The sequence below is a fragment of the Bombus terrestris genome, chromosome 2, assembly GCF_910591885.1.
Source record: "Bombus terrestris chromosome 2, iyBomTerr1.2, whole genome shotgun sequence".
In the NCBI taxonomy this organism is placed as follows: domain Eukaryota; kingdom Metazoa; phylum Arthropoda; class Insecta; order Hymenoptera; family Apidae; genus Bombus; species Bombus terrestris.
Genome location: NC_063270.1, coordinates 11,093,726 through 11,109,281, shown reverse-complemented (window position 1 = coordinate 11,109,281; position 15,556 = coordinate 11,093,726). Strand labels below are relative to the sequence as shown.

The 15,556-nt window shown below is 39.4% G+C and overlaps 1 protein-coding gene across 1 annotated transcript in view; it reads right to left on the bottom strand.

The window, feature by feature from the left end:
- The window catches only part of LOC100650708 (titin), a 38,283-nt gene that overhangs the window by 11,894 nt on the left and 10,833 nt on the right, over window positions 1-15,556 (bottom strand). The window contains exons 2-5 of the mRNA XM_048413897.1: window positions 10,220-10,488; window positions 9,089-9,478; window positions 841-1,280; window positions 210-412 (exon numbers count right to left, since the gene is read on the bottom strand). Of these exons, the coding sequence (XP_048269854.1) occupies window positions 210-412; window positions 841-1,280; window positions 9,089-9,478; window positions 10,220-10,488 (1,302 nt within the window). The remainder of the gene's footprint in view (window positions 1-209; window positions 413-840; window positions 1,281-9,088; window positions 9,479-10,219; window positions 10,489-15,556) is intronic.

Here is a 15,556-nt window from a genome sequence, read left to right as displayed (position 1 = left end):
GAGTAGAGGGAAAGTTAAAACGAGACGAGATAAATCATATTTTTAATAAATATTTGCCGGTTTTTCAATATTTTTTAATTACAAAATTACAATTTCATTTCTTATCAAAGCTGTCAGAGAGTATGACGCGTTTAAATTTACTATCGAAAGTTAATATACAATTAAAAATAGGTTGTCATCCGTAATTTTCAATTTCCAAAATTACTTACTGTGAATTCACCCTCTCCCACTGTGAGGTTATCCGTACGTTTGATGATCTCGGCACGTTGAACCGTTCGATGATCGACGTATTCGGATCTTGTAGTGGTCGAGTCGATGAATTCACCCTCGACCTTTGTATAGGTGTTGCGACGTACTGGTCTGGGACGTTCACCGGGTGTACCGGTGAACACCAGCTCCGTGGTGGTTGTACCTACACATACGAGTTAAATGTTACGACAATACGAATTAATTATAGTAAAAAGATCTGACTACAATAAGGACGACAAATGAAAATCACACGAATTTTAGGTTTTAAAATTTCTCGATGATCAGCTGATCAGATGAACATATTTATGGTATCTTTAATATTACGTTTCTCGAAATTTCAGATTTCTCTTTAAAAAAGTGATCCTCAATGTTCATACAATGTCGGGGGAAAATGCAAGTTTCTATTAAAAAGGAACAGCCTAAACTGATAAAATCGATGTTCTAAATCTCAGTTCGCGCTATATCTTTCTCTATAAAATCAGGAAAAATGTACAGCGATTATTCATAATCGATAAACCGAAACTTTTTGTTATAGTCGTCAAAAAATTCGATTTCGCACGAGTTAAAAAATTTGTTAGAAACGGAGCTCACTGTCGAAGTCTCCTTCCGGTCTGAGATTATCCTGAGGTCGCCTGACAGGTGTTCGATCTCCATATTTCGGGGCTTCTTCCTTCGGTCTTCCAATGAATTCGCCTTCTGGCTTCAAGTTATCCTGCGGCTTTTTCACTGGAGCTTTCTCTCCTTTCGTTGGAGCTTCCTCCCTGGGTCTACCGATGAACTCACCCTCCGGTTTCAGGTTATCCTGCGGTTTCCTTACCGGTGCTCTCTCGCCCCTCGTCACCACATAGTCTGTTCGCCTCTCTCCGATGAATTCTCCTTCCATCCGAAGATGGTCTTCCTGGTGGTACACTGTCTGCCTGTCGACGTGTTTCTCGTCGAATTCCTCGCGATAGGAAGTCACCGCGTGGACGGGGCCATCTCGAGGAATCTCAAGGTGATCTTGTGGCAGATTGTGCGGACAGCGATGTCGTCTGAAAAATTCCAACATCGACGATGATATAGAAAAGTTAGAAGAGTTCGTTGTACGTCGTAGCTCGATGGAATATGGTGAAAATATAATATTTAGGATCGTTGGCTCATTGATAAACCAGCAACTGGAAATTTTTTAATTTTGCCCCAACCAAATCAGGTGGCTGTGCTTTGACTTTCCAACGAATAACATATATAGTTACTATGATAAAATATGAATTTGAAATCGACGTGTGTCGAATTATGCATTTCAATACGGCTAAATGGCCCAAGTGTGTTCGATATAATTCTCCCATATGACGCAAAGATATTATCTAACGATAAATTATAATCGGTGAATTTTTAGAAATTCCGTTTGAAAAACCAGAGTATCTTTCCGTTGAATTATCTTAACTGATCGTTACATCTGTTGACTTACGGATTTATTGCTGCTACGTGACTTAGGGCTGTTGCCCAGGATTTGCAAACATTCACGTGGAAAATTTTTAATGAAAATATTTATAGAATGTCCCGTAATTTTAAGGAACACGGAGAAAAATAATTAATTGTCCCGTGAAACTGAAATCCTTGCCGAGTGTAACGACTAATCTCTCGTCAGTAGGGAATCCTAATTGGACATCGAGCCTGATTTCAACGTGGCTCGCGAATATTCATGCACGTCGGCCGTGCTAGATTACCTGTGTTGGCCCATTGATAAACTGGCTGGTATTGCAGTCGTGAACGTCACCGTAGTCACGCACGTGACCATTGTCGTACTAGCACGAGTTGCATGTTTCATGTTCACGACCGCTTCGTTAGATTCCGTGTACATAGTTCATCGGGCTAAGTAATTGAAATACGCTTCGAATCGAATCCACGTTCCTATCCATCAGATTACTCGTTCATCACCGTTAGTCGGCAAAAAAATGTATAAATCCTCGTGCCATTATCGAACTGTGCTTTGTCTCTTGTACGTACGATCGTTCTATGCGATCAATCGTACATTATGGAAATGTCAACCTTGATAGAACCTTTTGTATCCTGTCCCGTTTGAGACACGCGTGTTTACCAGTCCAAGTCTCACACCACCATCCGATTAATTACATTCATGTTGTGTTAATAGCGGATTGCTGTAAGACGCGGCTGGTTTGGTTCAACGTCCTCAGTCGAGTTTCTCAATGCGTTAAGTGCCGTGGAGGTCATTCGTATTAGATTAGACTATGACGCCGTTTAAATCGTTACATCGGCGACACTTTTATACTATTCGCAAAATTTCTATTACTCTGTGCGTTAGAAATGTTAACGTACAATAATAATATCGAAATGACGATTGTAAAATACGAAGTGCGGTGTAACGCGTTTAAATAATTTTATTCTTTTCATTGGGATACGCGTGGGATTTCCATCCTTTTAGAATCGAATTTTTTGAATATTCCAGTATTCGGAGAATTAGAAATTTTAGGAATAATACGAATATGTCGTGTACGTTTCGATTTTCTGTAAGCAATGTGTCTTTTGTCTACTCGGTGTAAATACTTTTCGAAATTGCAGTTGCTGTAATTGCAATAATAGATCGGAACGAGACATCGTGCATCGAAATGAACATACGATATTGAATGTGTAAATATAATTAATCGATACATTTAAGGGGAACAAATGAAAATTACGTTTCCTATTAGCGAAATCTCGCATGATTTTCGACCAATTTCATCAGTTCATGTAACTAACCGAACATGATTCGATAATATTTATTGTTTCAGAACACCATATTTGGTAATTAACGAGCGAAGGAAATATCGACATCGTTCGACGTTCGCGCAACGATACAGCAATCTCCATGTCAATTAAGGCGGGCGTAGCTTGTCAAAATGCCAACGCACGTTCCTCTTTCCAACCCCCTGGCGTGCGTTTAATATCGATGACAGACTGACGCGGTGCGTAACACAATCAACGATTAAAAATGTATAACATTGAACATCATAAATGCACCTTGATGCGCGATCGTTCCGAAAATGCTAACGATTAATCGTACGAAATGCTTCTACTCCAGATTTTGTCTATTTTCATAGAACACCGATCTTTCATAGAACCTACGATCTTTAACTTTTACGCGGGCAACGAAAATGCTGCTTTTATTTTTTTCTTGTTTTTATTCGACAAGCTTAGAGGTAAGTTCGAAGCTTCGATATTGACAATTTTAGCATAAATTTCAACGTGGAAAATGCTAATTATACAGAATATACACGTCACGTAAAAATAACATAAAATTGGAATTCGGAGCGGCTTTTTCACGCTTTGGCTACAAAATACAGAAACTTTGAAAAGAAACGCAGAATAGCGTGCTCAAGATTGGACACACAATCTTAATTAGAACTGAAAATTAGAGGTAAGCTCGAAGCTTCGATATCGATAATTTTAGCATAAATTTCAACGTGGAAAATGCTAATTATACAGAATATACACGTCACGTAAAAATAACATAAAATTGGAATTCGGAGCGGCTTTTCCACGCTTTGGCTACAAAATACAGAAACTTTGAAAAGAAACGCAGAATAGCGTGCTCAAGATTGGACACACAATCTTAATTAGAACTGAAAATTAGAGGTAAGCTCGAAGCTTCGATATCGATAATTTTAGCATAAATTTCAACGTGGAAAATGCTAATTATACAGAATATACACGTCACGTAAAAATAACATAAAATTGGAATTCGGAGCGGCTTTTCCACGCTTTGGCTACAAAATACAGAAACTTTGAAAAGAAACGCAAAAAAGCGTACTCAAGATTGGACACACTAAGGTTAATTAGAACAGAAAACATTTTATTAGCGCGTTAAAGTAAGTACACGACCGTGCAAAGGCTTTATCTATTCAGTTTCGCGGCAGGCCATTTGGAAATTGGAAACCTGTCAAAGAGAGATTTCGCAAGCATCCTGCTCGCGATTCACCGCACGTATCCGATGCGTTCGAATGCATCGGCTTTGCAAAAGATAAAAAAAAGAGGAGGAAAAACAGAAAAAAGATGGAAAGAACACACAGCAGGCGCGCGTGCGCGCGCCAAATTTCGATGCAAAACGATGGTTTATCCGAGGTTGTATCGTGCCTTTAAAGTTTCGTTCGGATCAGTCTCATTGCTTGAACTCGAACGACTTGAAATCAAACGGCGTAAGTAATAAAACCGAGTGTGGAAACTCGATGAAATATTTTATTTGCTTTAGCATTCCGGTCGAATTAGTTAACTGCGAGCAATTTGAAACCACTAGTCCACTGTGAACCTGTTACGTATTTCGCTCGGTCGAAATATGAATTCCAAGTTTCAAGTGAAATTCAAGCCCTTCCAACTACTCAGCTTTATATTTGTTTTATATTTGTGTTATATATAGTTTCGTATTTATCGATACTGGTTCCCTAAAAAATTGTCAAAGTAACTGTTATTTTCGATTCGCTACATATAACAGGTTTTTATTATTATTATTATGTAACGATTACTTCTATTATAATAAAGTACGAATAGAAATACATTTAGAATCGTAGTATTAACGTTTAGCATTCATACGTAACCACTTCCTTCCAAGTTAAATTATTTAATCTCAGACTAGTACAATGGAATTCAAGTAAATTGACTAATCGTAACAGGACGCTGGATTTGAAAGGAAAGAGAGAGAGAGTCAGAAGGATCCAATTGCCGCGTAATTCCTTACTCAATGAGATAAAGAATCACGCAAACGGGATTTCTTTTGCCAGCATTCGATTCGATATAACCAGCTTCCAATTAATCCTGACAACACCTCGGAGAATAATGAGCACCGAATAATCATCGCGGCTTTCTGTTTTAATCGGTTCGAGCGCGTGCACACACGCTAATCGCCACACAGCCCGCATAAAATTGAATATCGATTAAAATGGATCGTCGATAATCGCGGTTCGCGTTTGCTAATTTTATCGATTCGGCGCGCAATCACTTTGAATTGGTACAACCTATACTCTTGTTTCTATTAATAACAATAATAAATCGTTTTCATATGTTTGACGATATTCTAGTCTAGCAACTAGAACTTTAAGAAAATTATTCGAATATGAATATTCGAGGACTGGAATATCTCAAACCATCGAACAGCGGATGAAAATTGTAACGTTTCTTACTACGTCATATTATTAATTAACCTTTGATCTATATCGTTGAGTATTTCATTTTCTTTTTTAATATCAAAACATACGTATAATAACAGTGATAACGATCATCGATCATTTCCATCGCGCCGAACATGAAACACCACCCGATATAAAATACTTGAAAAATAAGTATTTTAATGGAACAATAGCAGTCAAGCGTTTGAAAAAGCCAATCTGCATTATTAACTGTGCAGAGCAATTTTCATATTTTTCTGTGACCAACCATGGCCGAAATTCGTACCTTGTGTAGGTGTATCACCAGGAAACTCTTAATACAAGTACAAAAAAAACACGATGATATCATGGCCCATTGAAGTTAACAAGATAATGTTTTTCCATCAGAATGCAATTTCGATGTCGCAACTGAAGGCTTAATTATTATGGATCGGACGTGTAATAGATACTGTTGGTATTCGCGATATTCCACAGGTAATATCAGGCACAAGAAATCATCGTTGCGGAAGACTATCACTGGCTAGCAATCGAAGCTACTCTCTCAATCATAAGCGCTCAACCAATTTTCCCCGATCTCGCGGTTGCATTCGGTTCGATCCGGGTCAAGCGTTTCGATCTAGCGAGAACCAAGATTACATTTATCGGGTGCAATTTACCGCACGCCCACACCGATCTTGTTTACGTTCACAGAGAACAAATATTAAAGCGTGCCGCGTTACCGAACATTGGCGAGAGTTTGGCCACGCGATAAACAAATTGTTTTTCAGGAATACAAGTGGATCGATACAAGTGAATACACTAACGACGTTGGTGGAAAAAGAGTCCGTAAAATAAGAATTAACCCTTTGCACTGCTTTATCGAGCGTGACTCGACATCAGTTTTTATCTGAGAAGCTCCTTTGTCGAGTCCCACTGGACATTCTTTCAGTCGCACCTTTTTTTGTGAAACGTGCGAAAGAAAACCAGGATTGCATCCTGGAAATTGTTTCAAGATATATCATACACTTAAAAATTACAAAATACAACGATAGTGTGAATAAAACTGGTATTTAAGTGAATTTCTTTCTTTCTTTATTTATTTAAATTGTCTTATTTTTTGGTTAAAATAAATTTCAAATAAAACACTTAAAAGCGTTGGGAGCTGCTGGTAACGAAATTGAAATAAAATTCGGAGTGCAAAGGTTCAAATAAGGCGATGGATCGAGTAGATCATGTTGCCAGTTTTGAGTCTAATCTTTGGATATTAACATGTTTGATTTGATCGATGTAATGGTTCTTAAACGACTGTAAAACAAACGAGATAATAATTTAAAGATTGGATTAGAAAATATATTTGTTGACTGTTGTATATCATACAGTTGTGGATCATAGACTTCTCTTTTATACTCTTTCTTATTCTTTTACGTCGAATTTACGTCAAACGAGATAATGGATGCTTTGTTATTCGTAAACATTCGTTAGAAAATTTCCTTTGATTCGTTACCGAACTTGTTAACGTTACATGAAATTTTACTAATAACATTAATTTAATTCTGCGAGAGAACATAGCGGCGAAGTGACAGGATTGCAAAAATAGTGCGAGCTGGTCGCGTGCAAAACGCTTAAGCTGTGCACGTAAAACATTAAATGATAACGTAATAAATTAAATAAATTGATCTACTCCAAAACATCGAACCGATCATTTATTCTACATTTTACAACGTACAATGTAAATTTCTCTAATATATTCCATACTTATCTGTTACCATTTATTTTACCATTTGTATCTCTCTAAACGAGGTGTTTATCTCTGTAAACGAGTTAAACGCCGAAAGTTCGTAATGTTCATTTGATAAATGAACATTAGGAATACATTTTCTTTTATCTCTATTCTTCGCTTTTTGACTGATCTATTATGAGAATAATTCTAAACGAAGACAATTGACTTGACCCAATTGGTACCGTCTTTGGTGCCGCGTGATTTCTAATCGTCCTTGACTCGATTAAAGTTCGACTCGATCGCGAGAAACCGCTTTCGACTTCATTGTCGTCCGGTTTTCAATCACCTTCCACGTATTCTATGTATGGTAAAACGTAACTTATCGGCTACGAGCATCGATATCCTTGATTTTTGGCTGAACAATGGATACCCTTGGAGGATCGCGACGAATCGCGCCAGTTGTCCCAAGCTGATCACCTTAAATTTGTATCGCGATCACCTTGTTATGGGAGGACGCGGCACGTTTTTCGAATAAGGAAGAAGAGAGAACAGCCGATCGCGATTGGCTAGAAACAAGCTCCCATAGAAGGGCTTGTCTGCTGTCCCACTTTTAAGCGGCGCGTACACGCGCCTATTCCCTTCATATGCATACGAGCTGTTTCATAATACGATCAAGGTCCTCCAGGTTATACCATACTGGAACACGTCCGAATATCATCATCGAATTCGAAAAAACGTCCGCAGCAAGGATACCGTTGACGTTCCATTTGAATTTTGTCGTATACCGTTGGAATATCGTCGTGACAGGCATTTAAGATTTGTTCATATTGGTCAAGCAAAATTACAAGCAATTCGGAATGACTCTTGACCAATTCGGGCTTGTTAAACGTTATTTGGATCAGTCGTGTTACTTAAATTTAAGCTCGTGTTCGTATGATTCGAGTAATTTGAACGCAAGCTCGAATTGAAAGAACGAAACGACTCTTACAATCGTTTTTTAAAACGTCGTGTGGATCCATTGCGGGACGAGCACGACGTTATACAATACGTTCGGATGTCTCGAAAAATGTTGACGATGATCACGGTGACGATGATAAGAGCTCGATGTAAGGCAATGGATTTCGCGGAGCGAAGAATCGAGAACGACCGTAATCGATAGAGCAAACGGCTAATAAATAGCTGGACGATTCGCGCGAATAACAATTCCATTCTCCACGAAGTAGATTTTAATTGCATATATATTTGGGGAAAATGGCAGATGATGCTAATAGATCGGATGTTCTTCCGTCTGAACTTTCTTCGCGGATGTGATGAGATTTTGTGTTAAAAATTGATAGTTGATTGAACGAAACGACTAAGCTGAATTGCGACGTGCAACGACGCGACGTTAATTAGAGCTTTTATCGGAACCTGGCCTTCATTTATAGAAGCTGAAAAAGCTGAAAAAACAGCTCGCTCGGACGAATAGCATCGGGAAAGATTCAAATCGTTGCAAATGTTCGCGTTAATTTGCATCTTCAACCTCGTCACGTTTTGTATTCCGATGTCGTTAACTTGGCCCGAAACTAGGTCACGTCGCAATGTTCAACCGAAACGAACGTTCCTCGGATGAAATAAATTTATTCGTGAGTTCTTTGTATACCGATGTTTCAGCGCTGTCGTGCTTTGATATTAAGACTTCAATGCCAGTTTGCTAATTTTGCTATTTTTGCTACTTTCTCTTCAAAAAATTTCAATATCTTCGTCCCACATATGAAATCCAAAGTTCGAAATATAAAATTATTAAAATGTTCGTAAGAAAGACGATGCTTATTCGCGTTTGTCTTTCTCCAGGAAACCAAACGGACACTGCAGAATCTTTTATTTTCGTTTAACAGAATTCAACGCTTTTAAACAAAATATTCGCCATACCACCATACCTCAACTTGGAAATTTCAAATCTTGAAATTTAGAGATTAAAAGATTGAAATTCAAATGTAGAAATTTTGAAATTAAAAATTCTCACCCGCAGGTACAGAGTTCGCAGATGCATTGCTCCTTCAGAGGGATCTTGGACAGTATGTAGTTGGGTAGTTTTCCGGGCTGAACATCGTCCTCCTCGAGGGAGTCAGGCGTCTGATCTCCTCTCTTCGGCTTGTCATCAAATCTCTCCGGTTTATCCTCCGGTCGGCTCGGTTTTCCAGCGGCTGGCCTTTCATCGGGTTTGCCAGGTCCCTTTGGTTGCTCATCGGGTTGCGTCGGTTTGCTAGCGCCTGGCACCGTTTCATCGGCACGCGGTACCTTGCCAGGTCTTTCCTCGGGGCGACTTGGTTTCCCTGCCGCGGGCACTGGTTTTCTTGTCGGGGATACATAGTCACGAACTTTTCCTGGAGTCTGTGGCCTGGCGCCAGTATATCTGGAACCAAATATTTGGAACGTTTAATAAATTTCATTTTGCTATTTTTCGAGGAAATTTCAAACTTTCATTTGTCTCTTTCTTGACAAATTTAATTGGGAAAGAAGAGTTGGTCACGAGGTTACGAAATTGTCATAGGTTGTATCGACTTTAAAGAAAATTCTAATCAAAGAAGCAATACATACTGGAAGTTGAATGGAAGAAAAATTTAGATGTGAAAAATGTATAAAATGCATACAATATAGAAAAATATAAGGAAGTGAAGTATTACATTTAATATTTAAACTATGAAAAACGTCTCTATCTTTAGCTTTTGTTTCTGCACTGGTACGAATAAAAATCTGAATTTGCAAAAATCTGAAACGTCCGTAGTCCAACGATGACGCTCAAAGAAATACGTTTCTTCGTTTATACGCAATCTAACAAACGATATGTATAATATCGATTTTGGGAAATATCTATGAGCAATTCGTCGTTTTGCACCAAGTTCCCCCGATCTCCTCCCTATAAAACAGCCAAGTATACACTCGAGCTGGCAATTTATAGAATACTCGAAGCTTCTACGCTGCTCGACTTTAATTAAAATCAGTTTGAAATTTCAATATTTGCCAAGCGAACGTCGTTTTCTATGCCTATCGACTGCTTCGAGTCGATGCTGCCCCAGCGTCCTCAAAAGGCGGAGCAATTTCAACACGCTCGAATAACCTATTTTCTAGCTAACTTCTAAATCTGTATACCAACCTTTCCCCGGGACTCTGTTCTCGTTGCGGAGGTCGACTCGGCTTCCCAGCTGCTGGAATCGGTTTTGGTCGATCGTCTTCCCGCAGTCCAGGGATTCCTCGCGGATAACCAGGTCGTTCCGGCGATTCTTTCTGTGGAGTATCAGCTGGAGATCTGGGAGTCGAGGTGGTGAATCTGTCAAACCTGGTGTCATCAACGACATCCCGCGCTACCATACTAGTCACCTGCTCGTTGTCGATGAATTCGGTCGTTGACTTGGTGACATCTCTCTGCAAGCACGTTAGAATGGATCGCGTTAGAAAAGGTTGCAGAACGAAACGCGTGAGACACGATTAAGTCTTTAACGTAACGCGAGACGAGATAACTCGTCATCTCTTGGATACATGATCTCTTGGATGCAACAACTTCTTTATTCATACACAGGCTCGTAAACGTACTCGAACGGTTTCACGCAAAACTTTTATGAACATATTATGTACGTTATACGATACCTTTTAGAGTTTCGTTAGTGTCGTAACGAGACACGAGTGTCGCTATTCTATTAGTAAAATTTCAAACTAGTCTGAAAATGAATATGCACGGACGACGTTTTAGCCATGGCAGGTTTCTTATCAAGCGTACACGTTATAGCGACCTGGCAAAATATACGGCAACGATATTTTCTGTTTACTGCTGCACCGGTCAAGATGATAACACAGTCTCATCGTAAACACGATTCAGTGGATGCCGAAGAGACATACAACAGATCCAACAAAACACGCGTAGCTGGTTTTAGAATCGCGGTCCCTCGAATATGTCTTCGTGGTTCACCGAGAAGAGTACTCACTGTGTCGACGTTGGAGAAAGGTCGATGAAGTTAGAAACGTTATTAGCGAGAGCTGACGTTGAATTCAATTAATTCAAGTGGCTGTGTGCAGTTAATATAACCATAGATGACTCTCTGCGAGAAGATTATACCAGGAAGTCACCTAGTCTCCCTGTGTTCGCCAAGCGAAGGTAAATTAGAGCGTATCGTAATGTTATTAGTCTGAGTGTCACTCTATCTAATGGGTAGTCCATTTCAAACTTAACGGAATACACGAACTTCTAAAGTTAAATTGCATAATGTTTTTAAACGCGTGCGAACATTTATGAATCTTGCGCGGTTCCGTTGCTTTTAGCCTGGAACAGGCTCGGAAGCTAAATAAATTTCCCCGGAGCAATTTCGTTGCGCTTTGTCAAGGAACTCGGCCCTTCGTCACGCGTCTCCGACGCTGCAGACAATTACCGGAGGATTCCGCTAATCAAAACGGTTATCACCTTACTAATTACAACTACTTTCACGGCTGGCTCAAAGCAACCGCGTTATTCGCCAAATGGATCGTAGCGACTGTTCTCTCGCGATATCTTTTGTCGCGCTAATAACTATTTTACGACGATCGTTACAACAGCATTTCACAGAGAATTCACGATAATGAAAAGGAAAGGAACATTCGTTTAATGTTAATCGCTGTTTTGATTGAAACTTCACAGCATGTTTAGAACAGGACATAGCAAGGTGTCATAATGTTATCCTCAGGATTAAGGATTGGACGTGATACCAACGACATAACGAATGCACGAAGTAGCAAATTGTTGGACTTAAAACGTTTGGACTTATAAACGTTTCACATAGCAACAGTTCTCGAGCTACAAACTAAACGACACGGGCTTTGCACTTGGAATTAAATAAGAACTTTTGTACTTTGAGATATTTGAACTTTAAGAACTCTACGAAACGCTAGAACTTTAAAACTCTGTACTAGTCGAACGTTACACATATTAAGTATTAACAAATTTAATTCGTTTGTTAAATATCCGGCTTCGCGAACCGTGTAGAAATCTTAACGCACCGAAGATAGGATTAACAGGGTAGCAATTAATTCACACGTTACGGAAAATTGCTACGTTATTTAATCACGGTTGAAGATTCACGACACGAAGAGCACCTTGTTCGACCGATATCTACGATTTATGCAGCTGAAGTACGTTCGTTTGGATTCGCTGGAACGTAACCTTTTGTTTGACTTCCGCCCCGTACCGATCATTTCCGATTAAATCAACGAATCACGATTTAAACCGATGTTATACTAGAACGCTGTCGATCTTCCTGTAGGACTTTTAACGACGTTAACGAAACGAGTTTCTAAATTATCGTTTCTATCTCTTTTTCTCTCTCGCTTCAGCGTGGACTGAACGTTGGTACAGAATGATATTTGTTGAATAGGCTAAGGATATTTAAGGTAAGCTAAGTAATTTGTAAATCGCCAAATTTGATTACGAGGAATTCTGCACGATTTACATTTGTAAAAGGACTATTTAGTGACGTGATAAACGATGAAATATATCCTGTAACAGGCAGCTCACCGACCGTTCCTTTTCTACGAGCATGAAACTGCTTTTCATCGGAAGACAAGTTTGTTCAACTAATGTTAATAATCTCAATTACTATCGCAATTCAGTAGCATACGTGTACTAGTTTATTTCTGCAAATAAATTATTTCGCTGTTTATTCTATTAGTTCATATACCTATGGGCCGTTTACCCCAAAACCGGTGTAAGTCCATTTTCCTTTGTCGTGAAATACCAATGTGTTTGCGTTTCCATTGATTGAAAGATCCTGATCTACTTACTTTGTCTACATTCCTACGGTGTTTCGATAAATGTAAATTCATCGTAAAAATTCATTTCTCGAGATAAATAAATGTAGTATCTGAATGGGTCTTAGAGGAAGGGACAAGTAATGATGTTTTGATTTAATAAATGATATTCGAAGCAACGAAATGATTACAATGCGTATTCTCATAGGCGATTTTCGACTTCCCGATTCACACTTTTCGGCTTCTACACTCGCTCGCTCTCGCTTCTTAACTCACACTTTGCACACCTTTTGCATCCGTCTTCTCCGGCATCTCAACTAACTCTGCCTTTAGCGTCTCTTTGCCTTTTCCCGTCCTTCGGAACACGTGTCCCGAAACGCCCATGGCCAGGGTCACGCAGGCCCTTTCCACGAAAACTGTCCACTTAAAAAGACCCAACGACACATTGATGTACCTGACGATGCCGCGGCTCTTGCAACTTTGTTTACGGTTCGGCCGATACCTTAGGCCTTTTGGCCCCGATACTACATAAGTAATAAATGTCTTCTCCCTGATTCGAAACAAATTTATCATAGGATTATTCGAATTATCTTCTCATTTTTCCTATTTTCTTTTATTTCTTCTTATTGCATCCAAGGTAGATATTTTCCATTCTTTCCTTATTACGTCAAATGATGTTTCGTAATATATTACAAAATTTGATTATTCTATGCAAAATTTAAGATTGAGTTTTAAGATGTTGATAGTTCGATTATTCAAATAACTATATCTTATCGTGGACTTTACACTGTTTGAAACGTGCAGCGACTACGACATACCAAATGGTATCTGGTCGTTTCCTCAGAGACGATGCAGCTTGAGGAAACAAGAGATGAAAATCGCAGAGGAAGAAGCGATAATTGAAAGTCAGACGGTCACGGTTTATGACGCGATTTCGCAGTAGGTTGGGCGGAAATCGATAATAGGAATGCCAGCTCGTATTCTATTCCATTGTTCGTTAAATACCGACATTAAACGAACTGCAAAACACCATAGCTACTTAGATTAAAAATGACGACGCGACGACGCTTAGCTAGACGGAATTCACGTAATGCGAGAACGGAACAGATGGCGTTTATGCACACGTCTGCATCGTATCGCATAGCTCGAGCTACTTTTGTACCCTGCACCTACTTCTTCGAGGATTCGGTTTCCTCGTTCATAGACATCGAAGGTGTCCTTATAACAGCTGAATAGCCAGGCGCGCGCGAAATGCTCCAAAACAGATTTACGTTTCAAGCATTTGCACGCTGAAATTCCGTTTTTGACGAGATCTCTTCCTGGAAGATATTGGAGGAAATTTGAGTACCGAAACTCCAGTATTGAAATCGTTTAACGTTTTAGCAGTCAAAATCGTCGAGGAAATCGATCGATCGATGATAATTTTACATTCGTACGAGATAATGAGAATGTTTTGTAAAAACAATTTTGTGAAACTGTGTGACTTTGTGAAAATTAGTTGCGAGGGTTGTAAGAGGAACGTGATAAAAAAAACGTGACAAGAATCACATGTTGACACTGGCAATCCCTTAGGTTAGATTAAATTAAACAATTTTTAGTAAATTAAAAGCAAAGTTCAGGAAAGGTTACGTCACTACGGTTTGAACTAAAACGTCAAATTGAATTACCACAAATAGCCGCTGTATATCTAAATAACACGAAGAAAAAGTTAGAATGAATTTCGACAGAGCAGTCTTACGGTAGAATTACTTGGAAACGAAAAATTGTTCATGGATTTTTGGCAAACGCTCGGCGTTGCGGAAGCCGGCATTGTTCAAGGGTATGCTGTATAATTAGTTCTCGAATCAATTGTCGTCGATTCCACAGCGTTAGAGGTATTCTACCATTATTCGGTGACACAACGGAGGTCACACATAACCTGGAGGATCGTGTATCGACCTCCGTGTGCACAACGCGCGACAACCTCGCCAAAATCGGTCGTTGAATTATTTAATGCCACGCAACGAACAATCACGCGTTCGGCGAAATTCACGGGAATGGCTATCGCCTTTCACCATCCATGCCATCGAGAACGATTCAACCTAACAAACAGGACAACCTAGTTATCTGGAAAATGAAAAATCCTCGTTGAGAAGTAAACGATATATTTACGATAAGTATGAACGCGTTGCATTCGTATGAAATATTTTTGCTCTAAGACAGATTTCCACAATCAAGCATTTTCTTCTTAATTGCGTGACTCTTGTATAGTCGAAGATATAAATACGTAGCCGACAGCCTCTGTAACTTTGAAATAGCTTCACGTATACCTCTTTTCGGTTCGTTAGCGTTGATCATTGTACTTGGCAGGCACGTACGTTCGGCTTAACGTTGTAATTCGATAACAAGGCAAGTAACATTCGCTAATAACGTAAAGCGGTCCTGTGCGCCGCCTTTCGGCCGTAAGTTCGTAACAAAGAGAACTTTTGTCATTTATCGGGTCAATTTTCAACGATTTTCATAGGGGGGCCCTGAACGACCCGCACGATAATCATCGTCATCATCCTATTCGTTCTAGTCACTGACGATCGTGTAATTAAATAAAACATGAACAACAAACACGTACACGTGGCTAATCGTGTAGCTATATGATGGAATTAAGAAATTATCAAAAGCAGAAGTTAAATCAGTTTGGATTTTCGGGAGGCTCGTGACGAGTTTTCCTGTCGAAAGCTCTTTG